Source organism: Pollicipes pollicipes, unplaced genomic scaffold (assembly GCF_011947565.3).
Source record: "Pollicipes pollicipes isolate AB1234 unplaced genomic scaffold, Ppol_2.1 Scaffold_2661;HRSCAF=3116_pilon_pilon_pilon, whole genome shotgun sequence".
NCBI classification, from domain to species: Eukaryota; Metazoa; Arthropoda; class Thecostraca; order Pollicipedomorpha; family Pollicipedidae; genus Pollicipes; species Pollicipes pollicipes.
The window spans coordinates 22,501-45,089 of record NW_023596152.1 but is presented as its reverse complement, the minus strand read 5'-3'; the positions used below and the strand labels follow the sequence as shown (position 1 = coordinate 45,089).

Here is a 22,589-nt window from a genome sequence, read left to right as displayed (position 1 = left end):
CATCTATGTGATCATATTTTGTCGATTTCCCCAGCAGCTTCAATATTTCAAATTAGACAGAACAAATTGTCGTCACATGACAAAAACACAGGTCATCTGGAATGAATAAGTCCCGTCACAAAAGTATAGCTGAAAGTGCGCCACTGCTATCCTCATTCACAAAAATAGCGACCCACCAAAAGCCCCACTATCACACCAGCCACCTGTAACATAGCTGAAAACCAGTCAATCATCAGCTCACCTCAAATCCCACACACCATCACCTTTTCAGCCTGGCCAGCATGGCTTCATGGAAAATCACTCAACTGGCACGACACTTTTATTTATCTCCGATGAGGTGTTACGAGGTATGACCCGATCAGAAGCAGCTCGTCTGACGTTGATCGACCTTAGTCGTCGTTTTGACGTAGTGGACCACTCGGCGTTGATGGCACTGCTGTGGCAGAGCTCCAAATGTCTGCAGGTTGGATCCAAAACTACCTGGAGGAACACACGCAGCGTGTGGAACTGGATCAGACTGTCAGAACCGCAAACATGTCAACATCAGCGCGTTCCAAAGGTCTTGCTTCGGAGCATTGCTGCACAGGTCTTCGAAAACTACATCGCTTGCTTCGTTTCATTACATGTAAACAGCTTCCGTGTCGCAATAGTCCGGTGCGCTGACGACGCGCAGCGGACTATTACAGGACCTCGGGTCACATAAGCGGAGACGCAATGGTCCCTGGAGTCGGTGTTGGTCGTAGCGCGCACGTGGTTTTTACAGCATGGAGCGACAGGAAATGCCTCCAGGATCGAGATGTTATTGTGGCGGCCATCGACAACTTAAAGGTAGTGTCCCACCGTCGAGGCATGTTCGAAAAAAGCATACTATAGTGAAACCTCAGTTCCAGTTATGTTATACAGCGCCTCATTATAACGCTGGATTGTGTCACAGAAGCACTGCCAAGACATAATAAGGATATTAATTTTAATTATCTATCGGTTCCAATTATGCTATCAACGCTTTGTAACAGCGCTACGCCTCTTTCATACAGTCGCGACTGCTGTCGTCATGACAACCGCCGTAGCACCTCTACTGGTGCGAATAGAGGAACATCTATGATGCGCCCAGTGGGAGGCTAGGGCCACACCTGACCGCAGTACCCGCACAACTCCAGCGCAGTGGTGCGGCACGTGTCCAGCCTCAGATCCACGACTCTTGCGAAAGCCCCACTGTATTGCGCCCATTGAACACAAGCGAACAGATCTTGACAAACCCGGCGCAGAACGCCCACCGAGACATGGAACACTGCTAGAATGGTGTTTGATATTGGCTATTTCGGCACAGCCCACAGATGAACATGACACTGATATCTATAAAGCTACACCAAGCCGCAGCCCCAAAATATGGTTGACCAATCCCGACGCAGCACGGCAGTTCCCTCAGCACCAATCACATTTTGCCGCAGAGCACAGCGCACAGCGCGAGTCGCGCAACCGCGGACACAGCGCACAGCACGAGTCACGCAACCGCGGACACAGCGCACAGCATGAGTCGCGCAGCCGCGGACACAGCGCACACCATTAGTCGCGCAACCGCGGACACATCGCACAGCGCGAGTCGCGCAACCGCGGACACAGTGCAGGGCCGCGAGAAACGGCGAAGCGCACAGCGCCTACCACACAGCAGTGGAGCGGGCCACCGCTCTCCACTGACATTGGCGCACGAAACGAATAAGGACCAGCATCTCTTTTTCGCAAAGATTCCGCTGAAGCTAGATATGTAAGGTGCACGGCAGAACGCAACAATTACCGAGCGCAGTGACTGCCTGGTTTTGGCCGCGTGGTATCAGCGCACTGGTGGCATTGTGATGTACTGCACCGTATGTTGTGTTGCTACGACGCTGACCAACAGCCCGCAGTCGCTGCGCCCACAGCTATAGTCTGGAGACGAGCGCAGGCCCGCCGCGTGAGCGTCAGCGTTCTGCCAAACCCCGCTCTTATGTCTCTCTGACGCGAGTATCGGGGGCTCCAACATCAGGCACGCCAAGGAACCGCTGAGTGGGAGGAGCTCCGAGTATGCACGTCAGATGACGCCAAACGTTGAAGCCGGCCTTGACTGGCAGATGCGTTTAAAAACGAGGTGTAAAAGGACACATGGGACTGGATGAGAAGCCAAGCAGAGCACAGCACACATACATGGTTGCAAAATAATAAGTTCGGTTGAGGACCTATATCCTGTGGTACAGAAATGAACACCCGAAGCAAAATGCTATATGTGAAGGAAATTATCCACACAGTATTCCTCTCACCGCATGACAATGACCTAGTGTGCCGACAGTGAACTGAACTGAAATGTAGCTTTTCCGCCTGATCAAAGTACCACTGACGCCAGCTGTGACCATAAATAGGACAGGAAATGCCCAACACATCTGAAGCATTCCAGGAACACCACCACTCGCCGCGTGCCACTACCCAGATATTGACAACATCGCATTACGACGCATAACTGAATTGTGAACATAACACTGAGATATAGAAGAGTTCAACTGTGAACATAACACCGAGATACACACGAGGTAAACTGCGAACATAACAATGATATACGGACGCATGCTTGCGCGCGTATAATGACGAATAACTGCGCGGATAATCACGACTGACGTCGGCTCGCTGCACCGCACTGATCTGCACGTGCTAGACGACCATGCGCCAGGGCAGGCTGTTTCACGACGCATGCCCCTCCTGCGGTGGGAACATTCGCGATGCCTCGCGCAGATCGTGCCGGGAGAATACCGAAAACATCCATGGGTTAGATTCGAACCGGCGATCTCACGGTACTGACATGACAAGCCGGGCCGTAAAGGAGCTCGTGCGGTGTTGATAACCTAGGCTTCGTGGAGCACAGCCAAGACGTCCGCGAACAATGTCGAGATCCGTGTGATATCAGCTCAGACACTGGGAGGCGTCTGTTCACGAGCAAGCACATTATCGACGCAGCGTTTTGTCGCCTGGCCGCTCTGGGGTACCTGAAACAAAAAGGAAACAGGTGTCAGCTGATCGCGGCGTGGCGATGGCATACAGCAGGACAGGACCCCGGAAAAGGAGACATCCGCCACTTGCACACACACCCACATATGTGCTTGACCTGGAACGTACCGCCACATATGCGTGCGCCCGTTGTTCTGCCTCTCAGCTACAGACTTGAAATTCCTCCTTTGAAATCAGAGGCCACGTGATTTATTATTCTTGTTTGAATGGCGAACAGGAGAATGCGGCGAAGTTAAAGCCAAGCCAGTCAAGCCTTATATGGACTCAAGGTCGTGGACCGCCAGGCACAAGGCTTCTGGGGAGAGACGGAGTGCCGGTGGAAGCCTCCACGACAACGCTTTCACCACAAGGCGAACCGTCAAGAACAACGCCAACGGTGCATTTCTGTCCGGCATCATCGCTTCCCCTGTCGAGCGTGGGGGCACCGTAACAGAACGAACAAATCCTAACTGTGCAACGAGCTGAAATCCAAAGGCGCTGTTTGTGTTCAGATGTGCATGAGGTGCTGTTCGCCCAGCGTGGCGGTCAGCACCACCCCACATCAATCCCTCCAAGCAAAGCACGATGGCCAGGTGCTGACAACGGCCGCGTGAGCGTCTTTTGGTGATTTATTGTATGTCAAGGAGCTTTTCTGGAATGTTTCTGCAGCGGCGTTCCCAGACTAAGCATCACAGAGCGACAGCCCAGTATCTCACCAAGCTCGTGGCACCCGGGCGCTGATGCCACGACCCTATGGAAGCGGGACCGTCGGACGGGGCCAGGACGCGTCACATGTACGCTTGGCCTCGGGATCTTGTAGATCATTGGCTGTGCTGTGTAACGCCGGCTGGGCCCTCCGATCCTCGACCCCCAGGTGTACTCGTCCTCGACCCCCAGGATCTAATCCCTGGATCGAGACGCATCCAGTCGAGCATTGACCACGGATACCGTAGAGGACGCAGCACCGAAACGCTTCCCGACGTCATCACTGATCAGGCTCTGAGCGCCGTGGACGATGGTAAGGTTCTGAGCGCCGTGGATGATGGTAAGGCTCTTAGCACCTTGGATGATGGTGAGGCTCTGAGCGCCGTGGAGATCCTTGGGCTCTGAGCGCCTTGGATGATGGTAAGGCTCCGAGCGCCATGGATGATGGTAATGTTCTGAGCGCCACGGATGATGGTAAGGTTCTGAGCGCCACGGATGTTGGTAAGGTTCTGAGCGCCATGGATGATTGTGGGGCTCTGAGCGCCGTGGACGATGGTGAGGCTCTGAACACCGTGGATGATGGTAAGGCTCTGAGCGCTGTGGATGATGGTGAGGCTCTGAGCGCCGTGGATGATGGTGAGGCTCTGAGCACTGCGGATGATGGTGAGGCTCTGAGCACCATGGATGATGGTGAGGCTCTGAACACTGTGGATGATGGTGAGGCTCTGAGCACCATGGATGATGGTGAGGCTCTGAGCACTGTGGATGATAGTGGAACATGTGACCTGGTGTCGCTAGGTTAAGGTCAAAATGATTCCAAGTTGTACGGGACCGGAGGCTGTTCGACAAAATGAGGTTCTACTGAGTGGAGAATGAACGGTTCGCAGTCTATCTACATGACCATCCTCAGCAAAAGCTAGCTATTAGCAAAGACTGTCTGTCCAAGCGGCCTGCGATACAACCAACCGAAGTCATGCATGCATCTGGGCGAGCCACCGGGTGCATGCAGCGCAGCAGAGATCCAGCAGGAAAACTCAAAATAAAGTCCACAATGCAGAGGTCGGAAAAATATCGTCAGGTGTCCCCGCTGCCGATAAATGTTGACATGCCTGGCGGGAAATTCTGGACTGTTTTGATGGAAGAGGGGTAGCAGAATAGGATGAAAATTATTCTTAAACTGTTGAATTTGCAGGTGCCAATGAGCCCAGGTCTCCACAGATTTAACGTATCTTTCCGCTTTCTTCTTGAACATACCTTTCGGTGAGTGTGCTGCAACTCTTTACTTTTGTATGCGATACGGCGAGATATTTCTGGCCTGCGTCAATAAGTTTGATCCAAACAGATTGTAACCGGCACACATCCTCCCGTTCATGGCAATAATCGTGACATGCCTTTGATCCTCGTTCGCATTGAAAGGGCCCTGACGCGCGCACATGTCAAGTTTTGTTCACATGACGCGAACTGAGCCCAGCAAAGAGAAGGAAACTCATACAGGGGACTCCTGGTATGCTGAACTGTTCGCCGCCTGTCACGATGACTTGTTGAGAACAGACGCTCTTGAATCCAGAGCAGTGGAAATTTGGGTGGCATCACAGACAGTCATCTCAATTTCCAGCCGCACGTAGACACGTCACTGCAAAGCATTAACAATTCTTTGCTAGTTTGATGTATGCAAACCCATAACAAAAAGACGCCGCGAACATCCTCCGAGCTGCTGAAACCTCAATTGTCAAGTACTTCATCTCACAAGGCAAGTGCAGAGTTCGTAGCTGGACATGGTGCAGCACATGCCGAACTGTGGTGCGCGAGTCATCGCTGGCTGGAAGGGTGCAGCCACATATACGAAATTCTTCGCGAGCTGGACTGACTCCTGCAGACGCCTTGCCAGGCAATATCAGACATGGCAGTATAATGCACCCCGTGACAACGCCAGGCAGACGTTATGAATTACAGAACCGCACCTGCAGCTCAGCTCAACAGCCGTGCCGAACGAGATGCACCACCCGACAGCGCTCCCACCCATACGCACGGAGGTCATGGTGCCCACCTATACGCACGGAGGTCAGCGCTCCCGCCCATGCACACGGAGGTCAGGGTTCCCACCTATACGCACGGAGGTCAGCGCTCCCGCCCATACGCACGGAGGTCAGCGCTCCCGCCCATACACACGGAGGTTAGCGCTCCCGCCCATACACACGGAGGTCAGCGCTCCCGCCCATACACACGGAGGTCAGCGCTCCCACGGACATGACCTTGTCATCCCGGCTGTGGTGCTGGACAATCATGACAACCGGCTCCCATTTAATGCATGCTTGCATGGGCTCAACTTGCAGGTGAAACACCATCTCCGGCGGGTACATCATTGCCATTCGAAAAACCCGCGCATTCAGGTGTTATACATGCATAATTTTGTGCGTCTGACCTATTCCACTTAATGCGCGCTCTCAAATTGACCCCCCCAAAAGTTTTCCCGAATGGTTTCCGAGCGGCGCGGCTTAGCCGCGCCAGATTTTGCATACCTGTAAACAATTAAATAGCGGATTGTCTGACATTACGAATTTAGATATATCTTGTAAGGTCACTGACCTATGACGGGTCAAAGTCATGCCAGGGTTTCAGCGAAGGCAATTTCTATGCAATCATTCAAACTGATCCAACAGCGGAGTGTTAGACGACGCCATACATCTCTCAGATACTTTCTTACGCAACACAACAATTGAATAAACAGATTACATTGGCCTAGGGTCAGGTATGACGGTCAGACCAAGGTGAAAACCAACCTGTTTTATTACTTTAGGGCTTGCTGTATGTTGTAGTTTCTGACGCCCATTTCAAATTTATTGATAGCAGGAACCGCATTATACACCTTCCATGGATTTCTTAAAGGTCACAATAGGTCACTGAACTAAAATAGCCCGAGCCAACACTTTGTTTTTAGGAACATACTGTCTAGCGTAATCTTAGCCGCTTATTCAGATGCAGAACTCTAGGCAGTCTTGCATGATTTTGGTCGCCATGACTTTTAAAAGGTCAAAAAAGCTTATTGACCTTGACTGATTATGTGAGCTATTTCTTAGAGCAGTTATCTAGGTTCTAGGGACTCTTTGGAGAACGAACTGGAATTAAACTTTATCTGACCTGATTTGACCCAAAGGTCATGACCCAGAAATCTTATGCTTTGACCGAAGTGAGTTCACGTACAGGTCAATGCACTATGTGAATTTTGTGTTTCTAGCTCTCTTAGTTCCCGAGATCTCAGCGGGGTCAAATTGACCCCAACCGAGCGAAGGGTATCCAACCGGCCACCCGGGCGCGTGTTAAATATTCGCACGTTGGCCGTGAAACTCCAGACTTTATCGAACTGTCATGGCCCATCGACTTGAACTAATAGTCCGTATCTGACCACTGAGTATCTAAGTATCTGAGCTGTCTGTACCTGTCTGCAGACGCATTAGAGCAACGATCTGGCGTTGCTTTCATTTGATATCGCGTCGTTGGTGGCGAGCCAAGAAGGGTCCCGCCCGTTGTTTCACCCCACGAACTCAGATATCTAATATGGCAACTGTGATAAAGGCAGCCGAAGCGTCTGCTCGTGCCTGTGACAACGGCCGCCGAGGCGTCTGCTCGTGAAACTGATTGTCGAGGACGCACTGTCACTGTACCCCACTGCGTATAGACAGTTGGCAGGTACTGTACCCAGCCGGGGGTAGACGATTGACAGCTACTGTACCCAGCCGGGGGTAGACGGCTGACAGTTACTGTACCCAGCCGGGGGTAGACGATTGGCAGCTACTGTACCCAGCCGGGAGTAGACGGTTGACGGCTACTGTACCCAGCCGGGGGTAGACGGTTGACAGCTACTGTACCCAGCCGGGGGTAGACGGTTGACAGCTACTGTACCCAGCCGGGGGTAGACGGTTGACAGCTACTGTACCCAGCCGAGGGTAGACGGTTGACAGCTACTGTACCCAGCCGAGGGTAGACGGGTACAGCTCCGCGACTGGTACCCGCCGGCGCTGACGCCCAGGGGGACGAGTATGCGGTGCGTGGCGGACTCGCCGGCTGTTCAGCACCACCTCCGGGCTGCCGAAGTGACTGCTGCCGGCCAAGCTGTCGGGCGGGTCGCACCAGCTGCACGAAATGGCCAGTTGTCCGTGATCGTGCCTCGAATCGTGGCTCGTTCATGAATCGCCTCCACGTGCATGGCAGGACCAAGCGCATGTGACACGCAGCGGTCTGAGAAAACGCCGCGGCAGACCCCACTTCACACCCAACTTCGGACAACATCCAGACAACATCCAGACAACATCCAGACTTCGGACAACATCCAGATGGCGCATCGACCCAGCGGACCACAGGGGCTCACTGCGGCCCGGCTCTGACAGCACGTGCCAAGTTTGGCCCGCTGGTAAGGCCAACACCGCCTTCTGCTGTCCCTCCCCCCCCCCCCCCCCCCAGTGAGCTTGGGTGAACTGGCGGAGAAGTTCTTGACATAAACGTGCAGTATCCCAAGCCCTTCGTTTTCGTCGTGATGAGTTTATGTGCTGAAAATAAACAACGTTCAATGCACAACGAGGAACTCATTGACCACAGGTGTCAGGCAGTCACTGAGTTACATCTTGAAAATGTTCAACGTTCCTGGCATTGCTCAAGCTCACAAGTGAGACAAAAGTAAAGGTTAAGCAAAAGACCATTCAAAACCTAACACAGAACGTGTCTCCCGAACCTGTGCGAATTTTGTCAACAATGATGTGTAAAGGTCAGCTATTCAAACTCCCACATTCATGTACCCGATACACGGTACCATGCTAAGGACTGTTTGCGACGCGCCGGGCTGCGGGCTGGGTCATCGCTGCCGAAAGGACGCGATGACCCTTGCTAGACACAGGGCTAGGGACACCCTTATAATCAGCCCCTAGGGACACCCTTATAATCAGCCACAGTTCTCGTGGTCCGTGCGCCCAGCCAAATCTCGTTGTGCTTGTTCCAGCCTAACTCTAATTCAAGCTCACAAAAAGGGGTGAGAGGGTGGAGCAGATAAATCATGCTGTTTTTTGTTTTCGCAAAGAGGCTGTCAAAAGGCGAGGAAGACCACTTACGCAAAACGATTGTCGGTGTATGACGACCAGAGCAAACAGGTGAATGCTATCGCGCGATGGAGTAGATTGTGCGGCTTTAACGTATCGTGGACTACTGGCCCCAGTTTAACGTCTCTCTTGGTGAACTAAGCTCTGAACACCTCGGTGTGTCCAAGTGGAAACACAATTCGCCATACATGTATGAATGGGCTGTGCATGCCTTAGTGGACAAACTAACGCCCATCTTCAGCCCATTGACGTACAGCCAGAAAAGCAGTTTTGCAGGTAAGGTGGTACGCCAATAAAGACTTCGCTAGTTGTTCCCCTCAGCTCGCTGGCGTATGACGGGCGGACGTGGATTTTGCATGCCTGCAGTAGTGTTCACCTCAGCTCGCTGGCGTATGACGGGCAGACGTGGAAACTGCATGGCTGCAGTTATGTTCACCTCAGCTCGCTGGCGTATGACGGGCGGACGTGGAGACTGCATGGCTGCAGTAATGTTCACCTCAGCTCGCTGGCGTATGACGGGCGGACGTGGAGTTTGCATGGCTGCACTTATGTCCTTTGGTTAATTATCAGGAGAATTTCTATCCCGACGCTGAGCGAGCGTCACCGAGACCCTTAGTTTTAGCTGTCTGTGTTTCGAGCAGCTTTTGGAAAAATACTGTGCATCCACTGTTAGGATGTAAGCTTGGCTGTTTGATGATTTCAGTATGTTTTTGAATTGGCAGTATGCACATGATCAAAAGATGTTCTGTTTAAGTATCACCTTAGGCTTTTAGCCGTACTTTTGTGCTTAGCTTTGCACACCCATGACCCCGAGCGCTGTTGGACACGTCGAACATGCTAATTAATTATTTCTTTGATGTCTTGTTGTTATTGTTAAGCCACCACCCCTGACAGTCTGCGGGCGCCTATCTCCATCACAATTCATGGACGTCGAAACTCTTCCTGCGTCGAAACTCTTCCTGAAACTCTTGTCTCTCTTACATCATATCAGGTGGTCCCGTTGCAACTGCACCAAAGACCCAAACCACTGCGAAGCTGGTGGTGGGCTATATTTCACTTAGATAAGACGGTAGTAATAACCTTATTCCCAGGAGAAAAACCAGGAGAATGAAGATACAGATGGGCTGATATTTCGGCGACATGCCTTTATTGAAACAGTGGCAGAAGTGGTATGACTGTGATAAAGACATGTTACTGCAATATCAACCCATCCATATCTCCATTCTCCTGTTTTTTTTTCCGAGGAATAGGGCTATTACTACCGCATTATTTCTGTGAACAGTGTTCCTCGCGAATGCAGAGAACAACTTACATATATACTTCAGTTGCTCTTATGGACAGGGTCGACAGTGAGAAGAGGATGGGCCGGCCCTGCTCCTTCGGACAGGCCCCAATGTAGATGTTGTCATCGGAGTCTTCACGGGACCTTCAGCAACCCAGGCCTCATGGCGTCGCCCACCTCTCATCCTGACATGCGCGGGCTGTCGTCCGCCGATGTCTGCCGAGTCTGAAGTGATGTCTGTCTGCGGAGACCCGCGGAGAATCGAGCTCCGCACCTGCTACTGCCAGCCGCTCAGCGACACCCCCGCCCTGTCAGCGCCCCGGTCGCCGTGGATCGCCACCCCAGCGTCGTGGCAGCGGACCGTTTGGCGGGTGGCGGGAGCTCGCACAGACAGACAGGCAGCCATCGACAGACTTCAGACCGGGCAGACTTCGGCCTCTGGCTTCAGGCAACGTCGGCGCAACAGAGAGCTTGTGGTCGACGAGCCGGAGTAGATCATGTCGGATGCTACCTCGTGGAGGAAGGCCATTTGCAGTCTGAGTCAAGGTCGTGTGCGAGGATATAATCCTCGCGATCCTTGTGGAGTGACGGCCGCCCGTCGACCAGCCACGAGCCTGAGTCTCAGCAGACAGCGACGGCCTGCCCGCCAAGCCACAAGATTGGTATCAGCAGACAGTGACTGCGTCCCCGCCGACCCACAAGATTAGGTATCAGCAGACAGCGACGGCCTCCCCACCGACCCACAAGACTGGGTCTCAGCAGACAGCGACTGCGTCCCCGCTGACCCATAAGCCTGGGTCTCAGCAGACAGCGACTGCGTCCCCGTTGATCCATAAGCCTGGGTCTCAGCAGACAGAGACTGCGTCCCCGCCAACCCATAAGCCTGGATCTCAGCAGACAGCGACTGCCTCCCCACCGACCGACAAGACTGAGTCTCAGCAAACGCCGACGGTCTCCCCACCGACCCACAAGATTGGGCATCAGCAGACAGCGACGACCTCCCCACCAACCGACAAGACTGAGTCTCAGCAGACAGCGACTGCGTCCCCGCCGACCCACAAGCCTGGGTCTCAGCAGACAGCGACAGTCTCCCGCTGACCCACAAGACTCGATCTCAGCAGACTCGGGTAGCGTCCGTGCCGTGCGGCGCAAGCGGGTGGCTTGGCGCGTGACTCCGTCCACCCCTCCGCCGCCCAGCAGCGGGCAAGCTGATCACATTACCTCACCACAAGCACCGCGGCATCGACCTGATAGGTCTCGCGTAATGCCCATTTGTTGACAACGTGACGTAAGCGTGAAAGATATTCAGCTCCTGGCTTTCGACATTATGAGTTCATCGCTCTCAGACTGAGTTATCGACTTTCAATAGGTGCTGGAGTACATTGGCAGTGGCAGTTCAGTGGCACACTGAACTCATAGTTCGTTCACAACCTACCGTTCGCGCCCTGGTTCCAGTGTTCAGAGCTGGCCGGGTGCTACACAGCTTCAGGCATCAGTGGTGCCGATGTGGATAGTGCGGCGAGGGATGATCACGATGCTTCTGAAACAAGGAAACACCCTCGATAAACACCCATTCAAGCCCGCCGTGGAGTACGAAAGCGCGAGAATAAACTCCTGAAAAACACAAATGTCGTAACATCGGTGGATTGGCAAACAGTCGTCATTGCCTCGCATAGTTTGCGCTGAACGGCCCTACTTTCAACGGGGACGCAGGGACATACATCACTGAATAGATCGACTGCCTTGAGCAGCATTGACTTTTCTGTCAATTGATCGCTACATAGTCGGGCAAACTCGCATTCACAGCCGCTGGCACCGAATGACGGGCCTCTTCAGGGCGTTCGGGACAAATGCGATAGAGATGGAGCTAAGCCATGGCATATGGCAGTCACCTGTCTGCGGCAATGTGGGGGGGGGGGGTCCGTCGACAAATCATCACGTGGGTAACGCCACAAAGTCTCAGATCTTTCATATTTTTGACATAACTTAGCAAGGTCCACGAAATTAAAGCCTCTTTCATAGATTTTTTTTTTAAAAGTCACGAAGTTACAAGGTCAATTGACCCGGGACTCCTCACGGGGATCTTTAAGATTCTTCGGTTTTGTAATTTAATAAATTCTTTAAAATTCTTCTGTAAAATTCTTATGAGTGCGTGCGTGTATGATTATTGAGCATTGGTACTGTATGTGCAGAGATATTAATAAAGGGGTACACTGGATGGCCCAAATAATCTGGTGACCTGTATTGGCCGACGTAAGTACTGAAATTGCATGTATATATATATATATATATATATATATATATATATATATATATATATATATATATATATATAGATCTATGACTTTGGTTATATGATAAATTTAAGTCGTTTACGGTTTGTTGAGAGTTAACAGTTTTGGTGAAATATGTTTGGTGGCTTGTTCGTTTCGTCTCTATGCTGATGCAGTCATAGTTTTGTAAGGGAGCTTAACTCTGGTGATGTCATCATCCGATTTTCTGATGCTGGCTTTGTATGTGGTTAGAAAATTGATCCACAAAAGCTAACATTTTTTGCCAAAATGCGTATCGCAGTCTCTAATATCGAACAGTAACCCTCTAATACGCTCTAATTCCTGACCGAAGAAGGTTCCCGAGAAACAATTCCAAGTGCTCTATGGACATGAATACGCACAACACCCTCTTTATTTCGGTCAGGGCACGCAATTGAGCATGGAGGCTACAGCCTGAGCGATGGCGATTATGATCAATTATATTTGCGAGAAGGGGATAAGCCAGCTGGTCATATGCGCACAACAGCCTCAGCCGATCGTTATTTGTACACATTTGTGAAAGAACAATGACCTTGTGCACAAAGACGTTAATGAAAGGCCGTTAACAGCCTGAGCACATCAGGACAAATCATTGATGTACCGGCCGCAATGTTTGATGCGTCATCGCTGCCTAACAACGGTCCGGTGAAACCATATAGGCCTCGGCAAATAGCGCCCATTGAGAAATCCATTCAGCATCATTGAACAGTTGGTAGGGCTTGCCATCGAGGCACCGAAAAGGCGCTTGCATGGAGGCAACTATAGCAGCTTCTATGTGATAAGGCTATGTGGTGGCATGTATTGCGTGGGCGAATCTAAAGCGATAAGGCAGACTTTCGCCGTGCCAACTTTAGGATATCATTGAAGTTGCAAGTAGAACGAAGTGAGCATACCACTAAGATGTGTTGTAACATCATTTAAACGTTTGGCAGTCTCGTACGGGGGAAAACTCCGAGAAACCACAAGGAGAGGGGTGCCGGATTTAGAATATTTAGGGTTTGGTCAGTGTCATAGAAAGATCCAGGTGAAAATCATTCACTTAATGTTTCGACGCCACAACTCAGGTATCGGCGACATCAATAAGTTGGTTACCGTTTCTTTGCATAATCGGTCCGATTACTGGCAATCCAGCCAGCTTTGGTTCCAACTCTGTTGCCAGTGTTTCTGAGATAATATTGTCCATCCAAGATGACATAATTGGCCGATTTGCCAATCCTGCAACGACTGAAAGCACCATTTGCCACCAGTACTCTTTTGACAAGCAAATGCTTTCCCAAGTCTTGTGGTTAAATACGAGTTCGACCAGCATAGCTTATCTGGTTGACTTCGGCCTGCAACCGCATCTTGAAATTGAAGCTCGAGATGAATCTACGTGTTTCATCTCAAGATTGCCAACATTGTCATAGGACAGAGTGATCTCAGCTTATTTCTTTGATCAAACCTAAGGCACACGAGGAAACTCGGGTTTGCGTCCAGGAACTCCTCTTGTTATTCAGTGAACTAGCGCCATAAAAGGTCTAAAAAGCTTTCCGACCCTCAGGAACTCCTAAAGCGGCGTTCAAAACCGCTGTTTGCTCTTTGAAGTGTGTGATTCATCTACCTCTTCAAGGACCTCTTATCGAGTAGCTCCTCAAATACTTCATCTGCACGGTCTTTCAATTTTCCAGGAACGTCAGGCTTGCATTACGTTCTTCAGCGCGCATCCCACATCTCTTCGGTCAGATAGCAAACTAATTATTGTTTCTTAAATACTCGTTCACTGGTCTGCTTCTGGCGAATCCAGCGGGGGCCTGGTTCGGCTGCTTCAGTTGAACTTCTCTGTCGTGTAAGCTCAGATGAGTAGACTTAGAGAGCAGATTGTAGCAGCAGTACTATAAAAAGTGCATCACAACGAGAGATGTCATGACAAATGGACAGGGCCATATCATCAACTATTTCATATTTTGATAACCAAAAATCACGGAGCTGTCTTATGCCCTGAGTCCATCTGCGCAAACGCTCGGAAAGAAAAGGTCTTCAAGCAATGGTATTGTCAATAAACAAGTTCTTGCTCGTCATAGCCAAGGTTTATCTACACAGCCTTTCAATTCCTTAAGAAAACACCTCATGTAACGTTCTTTTTCGTGAATGATGTCCCCAATTCATATCTGAAAGCAGCAAATACGTTGTTGTAAATAACCCTATCAAAAATGAAGGATCTTTTTTGCATTACACTTCATCTGCTACGTTTCAGTCATTATAGACCGTCATCTCGATCTGACAAGAATATTTCTTAGACACGAATAAGCCATGTTACAGGTAAGTTGCGAGCTTCCTATCACAAAAAAACATTTTGGGTCGCAGTTTTACACGTGTATCGTCAGCCTCCTACTGTCCAAAGTTGTAGGTGTGTGGCCTAGTTCGTAGCTGTAGTTATGTGGACATAGTTGTAGTTGTGTGGAACTCCACGAATTGTTCTCAAGGTGTTCCCATGTGTATTTCGTCCAATCAGCCATGGTTTATCATACCACCAGTATGCATGACAGCTAATGACTTGGTATGTACCTCCCAAACTGCTGTCATTACTCCATTCAGCGTAGTGTTTACCTCAATAACTTTCAAAAAAACTTTCCATTATCCACAATTGAAATGACAACTTTGAAGGATTGAAGCTCCTTCCATGGGGATGTTGCAATAGGCGTTGTAAACTGAGTTAAATGTCTTGTACGCTTGAATTTATTTTCAACACGCGAGCACGCATGCCCAAGCAAACCGTATAATCCGGTCCGGTCTTGTTCCGTGGACTGCCAGGTCTTTTGAACCGACCCAATGTGCCCAGCGGATCCATCAGCCATACACGGACTGACTTCGTCCGTGAAGTGCTCCGGTCTGACCCGTGTAACGCGCTGGACGGGCGGCTCATTTCTCGAAATTACATGCGAACTCGTACGCTACGTTCAGATATAGCTTCGCAGAATTTATGAACAGGCGTGGTATCCGTACTACGGATGGAATAATTGCTCAGGTTATCGTCCTAGTCTGGTGCGTTTGTATGTGAGCAGCGAGCACTCCATCATACCAATCTCCTATCTATATGCGTATTTTTTCGCTTTCCAGTGCTGCCTTTTGTTGTTGATGATGACGATGATGATGGTTATCTCGCTCCACGCTGGTCAGAGATCGCCTTATAACCAAGCGTGCTCAGTCACGCCCGACTTCAGAGCTTCAGACCTGCCCGTTGCCACTCTGCGCTCCCGCAGTCTGACCAACAGAGGGCGACTCGTCTCTCCTTCATGAAATCTGCCACAGCTGCACGGCGTGTCGTATATGACGTTCCTCGTGACGTTTTTCAGCCGACGGTGGCGCAACGTTGAGAAGAGTTCTCCCGAGCGTTGAACTACTTCTGTAGACTGTCGTGACGTAATCCTCCTCAGGTTCTTCCCTCTTGAGAAACCTTAGTTGGAGGGTAATGATGCTGTCACCGTAGGTCTTGCCTCCGGCCGTCCTACTTGTTAGCGAGCTCTTTGAACCTGTGGTATATGACACATTTTTGGGCTCTCACTCCAGCTGAATGTCTTAGCCAGTTGGCATACTTCTCTGCTCCTAGTGACGTCATCATCGCTGGCGGTATTTACACGATACTGAAGGCCCCTAACGGTACCTTTCTTGACCTTGTCAGGGTGAGGTATCCAAAAATTAGGCTAGGGGCCAGGCGCTTTCGGCTTGAAGCAGTCATTAATGAACGTAATTCATCTTCATATATTTTGTGTCTGGATCATTATTGGACATCATGCGCTGCGCTGAGCTTGTGCGACACGGAGCTACGTAATTGACTTTAAAAAGATGCGAATCACCATAATGGCTTACGCAATCAACTACTATGTTACACCCAGACGCTTCGCTAAAGCATAGGGCCAGGCTGATTCACTATGTATCAAGTATACACTGATGCACGCTGGAACTTACTGTTCTGTTAGGATTTTTAACTAGGTTTAGGCTTATTGAGCGAGTTGGGGTTGGAGTTACCCCAATCCCAACTCTCCAACTTTCCCGATTAGGAAGTTAGGGTAGGGGAACTCCAGCTCCTCCATTTTGGTATCAGCTCCCAGCTTGCCAGTTAGTTCAATACCCGCTGTTCCGGTCCGGAAAATGCAACGGGCGGATTTTGGACCATCTTCGATTTCAAGGGTGCTGTAACAAGAACGTTCTGGCATAACAAACCGCGGCATGACACCACTATCCAAAGGCGTGCATCTAGCTGGGCATCCACATGACCACTTAACGTGTTGAAAACAAAACAAGCGTGTTGCGGTCGGACCGAATCGCGGCATGGTAAGCCGTGGCGCGCTTGAGCGCAACTACGTCGCGGCGCGAGGTTCTAAATGCATGCACCTGAAAAGAGCCACGTGTCTTATACTGACCTTTCCTTGCCCTCAGGGGCCTTATCCTCGGTGTGGCACCACGGTATACTCCGATTGGTCGAACGCAGCCACATCGGCCGTCCATTGGCCAACGGCTGGCCTGACGTCAGCGGGCCGCCAGTCGCCGGTTGGTGGATGACGCTGACACTGCGCTGTGATTGGCGCCGCTGAAGGTCAATGCCAGTGGAGACGCGGCGGACCGATGCCGAGCTTGCAATGCCCCCGCTACTCTCGTGCCACGTGAGCAAGTGCCTGAAGGAACGGCGAAAAGCGTGCGGGAGGTTGTGCAACGGCTTTGGCATAAAATATCGGGCCACAACCGCGTATGAGCGCTTACTGCGCTCTTCACACATTAATAAGGATTTAATCGTGATAGAGGGTAGCAGTACTGCCCAAAGTCCTCATGGGACCACCGGAGGTAGTAATATTCCAAACGCACGCGCTGTTTGTTGGATTAGATTGTCCCCACGCTAGTGCCACCTAAGACATCACTCCGGAACCCGAACTAGATAATAGCGACGAGGGAGCAACTGACCTCTTGTACTTTAGTCAAAGCAGTATCATCGCAGCTTTCATATCGCACTCCCCGACAAAAGCCTCAGGCCCTCAAGGCATAATGGCGTGCCATGTCGAGGAGGATGGAGCGCGTCCCATGGCGAGAGCTCCGACACGTGCAATGCATCAAAGTTGACCGCGAGTGACACTAGTATTGCGTCAGCCACCCGCCATCACGGCGTCCAATAACAGTCGACGGATAACACGAACGACTTGTCCAAACTTTACAGCCCGTTATGTAACCGGGGGCACCGCCGGCTGCGGGCCGCGCCAGCGATTGCTCCAGCCAGGCATGCATCATGCCGTTGGCAGCGACATCGCCTCTGAACCCTGAGGCCGCCGATCGGCACGAACCACTGCCGAAAAAGGCCGTGCCACCGGGGAAGTGAACCGGAAGTCGATTTAACGGCCCAGCAGCGAGGGTTAGGCAGTTCATGGAGGTTGGCTCCAGCAGTTGACTTATGTGTACACACAAACGCCTGTGAGCAGGAAGCTCATCGAGCCCGCATACCATGCGTGCTGTCACCGGCAAATGTGATGCGGTCGCAAACAACAGGACCGCGCGGTGCCGTGGTGATCTGATTCAGCTTTGTTTGCTTCCCCTCGCTGAGAGTCGAGGTTACTCACAGGTCTCGCTCTATCGTTCTGGCTGAGCGAGTAATGTGCCACGGAGAGAAGCGCTGAACATGGTCCACCACAAAATAGTGAAATAGGTCTAAAAATAACCCAACTATGCGATGCTAACCCCGTCCTGATAGCGAGGGGGGACGATGCGACCTCGTGAGGATTTTTGGACACACCTCCGGCATGTTGTGCTATTACGCCCAAATTTTGAGTAGCCTAGCGGGCATCCACCGCGTGTTTGTACACCATAAACGTGTTCCTAGCGCTTCTGGCTTCGGAGCAGCGGTGGTTTTTCAGGAACGCTGCACGGCGATCCACGGTCAGCGCAGGCGGCGGGCGGCAGCCGACGATGCTGTGTGGCGTGCGCAGTGGGCGGTTATTGCTGCAGTATAAGAGCCGCGTGGTATTTTCTGGAAACTTTGACCTCTGACCTAGCAAAATGGGATCAATTGTTAACCTAACAACATACAAACTATAACCAATCGCAAGACGACGCTGAGGACGATCCGCTGATGTTTTCCGCCAGGCTCCATCCACATTTATTTGGAAACGCCAGGGAGTCGTATCGACCCCTCCCCACATCGGTGCCGTTATCAAAAACAGCGATTCACGGCGAAGTTTAAAAGTTGAAACTGCATTGAAAAGATTCAAAAATCCTCCAAAATCTTTGCATTTCAACTCTGAGTCCAAATCTGGTCCAACCACTAACATAGGGTTAGAATTCTAAGTTGCACCGAATCCCAAGCTCTGTGTAAATTCAAGGGATGCGCAAATATAGCAGCCTACTGTGACCAAGCGTCTGTTTGGGTCAATGGCCTTGACAAATAATGACACCACGAGTGACGATCTATGTTTTCATGTGAGGGCCCTAGTCCGCCAATGTTGACAGCTTCCTCCTACCCCCCCCCCCCTACCCCCATGCTATTGCGAGCCCCTCCAATATGTTTGCTTGAATGTTACGTAAATGACGAAAAGGTGAATGATTTCACTGCTCACCATTTTTCGACATGATGTACTGGTATGATCATCATTGCGCAGAAAGGAAGAACTGTTTTAGGAAATGGTAAAAATAAACCATAAAAATTGTCATTGGTCAAAATACAGTGAGCCAAATCCGTTGAGAAAGATTCTTAGTTGAAAGGTCAGCTGTCCAGTCCCTGGCTCGCCCCTCTCCCAATAACTTACACATAGGGTCTGATCGACGAAAATGGACGACGTTTGAAAGAATAAAGCGGGACCGACTTCACACTGAACAATCGTTCACGCATCCCTGATATGTTTCGTTCAGGTATTACAACGGCAATCAGCTTGGTGACGGACATCAAGAACGTTTTCAGAGAACCAAGCGAGCCTAGAACACACGCGATGTAAATGTAAAGCAAAAAGCAAGGCAAGCTAATGGACAGGGATCTTCAACACGTTGAATTTCGAAAGCCAAACTGAAAATCCGTCTTGTTGGTTGGTGGATGGAAGTGCGTGTGTGTGGGGGGGGGGGCGGGGGGGGGGACCGAAACGATGCAGCCTTCTCTTATTGGCAAACCGATCATTTCCAACCACATTTAGGCCACAAGATTGATCTCGATTAAAATTCCGTCCTGTATTGGGGTATTCGCGAGGGTTTCTCGTATTACGCTGTTCATACATGCAGGGCGTTCCAAGAAAAGAGGGCGGATTGAAGTCAGGCATAATCCAGACGAATATTTCCTTCGTAACACGAGTGACGCTTTGATGTGAAGGGCATTCGATGTTATTATGAGTCTGACCACTGGACTCTCCAAGCCGTTCCCAGGTTCGACAGTGCAGCGCGTGCTCCATGTCGCCCCCACCTCGCTCCAGGCACTGTACCGCCCCAGCCTTCACTGAGTCAATGACGGCATGGTGCATCACTGGCTCTTGACCCGCATGGCAAATCTCACACACCTTATGGGTCCAGGATAGTTTTCAGATCCTATGAGAAATCCGCCACTTCAAATGAGTCATAAAAACCTGTGGTACTCAGATGAAGGGAAAATGTAGGCCTGTTGTTTGGCTCCGTCCACGAAATTAATCAAGTCCCAGCCGGTCTCCGGGCTATCAAGGCCAAGGTCCCAGCCGGTCTCCGGGCTACCAAAGTCCGGGTCCCAGCTGGTCTCCGGGCTTTCGTCCCGTCCCTTTGCCATCGCGGTATGCGCCACGTCCCGTCCCTTCCCGTTGCCATCGCGGTATGCGCCGCGTCCCGTCCCGTCCCGTCGCCATCGCGGTATGCACCGTGTCCCGTCCCGTTGCCACCGCGGTATGCACCGTGTCCCGTCCCGTTGCCATCGCGGTATGCGCCGCGTCCCATCCTGTCCCGTTGCCATCGCGGTGTCCTTCGCTTCCCGTCCTGTCGCCATCACGGTATTGGTCCCGTCCTGTCCCGTCGCCATCGCGGTATGCGCCGCGTCCCGTCCCGTCGCCATCGCGGTATGCGTCCCGTCCCGTCCCGTCGCCATCGCGGTATGCTCCGCGTCCTATCCCGTCGCTATCGCGGTATGCGCTCCACATCACCTGGCTGAGGCTGCCGGAGTGACGCGTCATCACCTCAGACGTCCCTCACCTCACCACGGCCCCTCAAAACCGCTTGGAACTCGTAAGCGGCCGCTACGTAGCGTTTAGCCGCTGCGGTCACTCCGGCCTCTCGGCTGTCCTGAGACCAGCAGCGGCCAGTTACGCCTCGACTGCTGATAGTGCAGTATGCGGTGCAATTTTCACCGTGCGTGCCCCTCTATCGTCAGACAGGGGGACAGTCTACCCTCATTCTTACAACCTTTTTGCCGACAAAAACACATTTTTCACACAAATCCTCACTAAGTCGCCATGATCCCAATTTTTCCCCCAATGAAGATATCTGTCATCGGTAGGATTACATTGCTACAAAGCTAGTGCGACGCTGATAGAACTACAACACCGTTTGACGATATTCTCCCTATACTGGTCGAGCGCTGCCTGCTGCCTGAACCGCCTTCCGTTCTTGGATTTCAAAGCCGGATTAGGAGGTAATGCATGATTACGTGCCTGCTGCCTGTAGATATCAGACACTTTTTAAAGCGAAAGGTGAAAACTAATGCTGAATTGTAGTGGACGTGCCATAGTGCATCTCATTCATTCCCATTCCCAGCTACCACAGCTGTTTTTGTGCGCTCACCGTCCATGCCCATCACGTGCTTTCACCAACTCCACCGCCATGTCGTTCTAGGATCTTTGGAACGTAGGCAGATGAGCCCTGCAATCTTGTGCAGTTTTCTTTTGTTCATTGAGCACCTTAATTCATATGGAAAAAGTGTCTGTCATGATAGGTCTGTGTCTATGGCACGTGGCACTATGGCACTGCCATGATGATGATGATCTATGGCACTGCCATGATGGATTGGGATTTGGTAATTCTGGATTTGTGGGATAAGCCAGTTCACGCTAGGCAGTGCTTGTTGTCTGAGCCCTGACCTTTACCATCCGATCACGAAATCAAGGTGAACGGCAGAATTTGGTGACGAAAGTTTAATGTGCCATAATACCCGGCACAGTCTGTCCTGCCCTCCGACATTGTTTAAATACTGTTTCAATCGTTGGTATAGTTTCAGACCTCATGCCTACAACCAAAAATTGATGGCGCCGCCGCTGCCAGATAGCCAAGCAATTTTTCCGTGTTTTTTTTTAAAATATAGAGGCCTTTTCCTCAGCCGTTTCACAGTGGTGAAAACTCACAGCCTTGCTCTGCCCCAAGGCAAACATTGTTGGCCTGATATGACTCTGACACAAAACATACGCCGTCGGACGTTTCCCGTTGCCTGCTTTTTTCGACAGTTATTTGCACTGCATCAGCGGCTGAAGCCGTGATATCGGTGACTCGTTATTTGGCTGGTGCTCCTTTTGACGGCAAAAGACATTGGGATACGTTTGGCATGTGACTTCCGGTAATCGTGGCAGCGGGATCCGGGAAACTCTCCTGACATAATCACTGGGGGCTTATGTAATCGCTAGTCATGATGACTGGGCCAAATTGCCGACCCCGCAACATTTGGCCACGCTGAAAGGCCTCCAAAGCGCGTGGATGGCTACAGCCTAATGAGACCCGCCGAGGCCGAAACCCGATGGGTGCGGCGACGTCCCAGTCACTCAATGCCGGCTTCAAGGCATGGGCGCAATAGCCGAGTGGCTAGCATGTAGAATTCCCGCGTGGAGAACCCGGGTTCGGATCCCGGTTGCGCCACTGGCCCGTGGTGCCCAAATGGCCAATGCGGTCCTTGCCGATTCACAGAAGACGTGACAAATTGCGTCGCATGCTCTGTGAAGCGCTATGCACGGGACCATACATGCATTCACACAGACACATTGTGCGTTGTGCTGGGGTCAATGCCCATAGTCGTACGAATGTTGACCCTGTGTATACGCTTCTGGTTGCCTGTAGCCGACCAAAAGTATATGCAAACTTGCAAAAAATGACAATCTCAATTACGCTGGAGACTTAACAAGTGGACAAATGACAAGTTGGTCGTGCGCACCACCACCGCGCTCACCACCCCTCACGTGGTCGCACTCAAAGCCTCACGACGAGACGACGGGCGCAACCAACTAGTAAAACGACATAGTATGGTAGCTA

The 22,589-nt window shown here is 51.2% G+C and overlaps 1 protein-coding gene across 1 annotated transcript in view; it reads right to left on the bottom strand.

The window, feature by feature from the left end:
• Positions 1-1,212: 1,212 nt before the first annotated feature.
• Positions 1,213-22,589, bottom strand: part of LOC119114570 (rhodopsin, GQ-coupled) — a gene marked incomplete at its 5' end in the record, with an annotated part of 37,451 nt that continues 16,074 nt past the window's right edge. Inside the window, 3 exons of the mRNA XM_037238659.1 lie at positions 1,213-3,008; positions 11,519-11,623; positions 16,796-17,047. Of these exons, the coding sequence (XP_037094554.1) occupies positions 11,569-11,623; positions 16,796-17,047 (307 nt within the window). The remainder of the gene's footprint in view (positions 3,009-11,518; positions 11,624-16,795; positions 17,048-22,589) is intronic.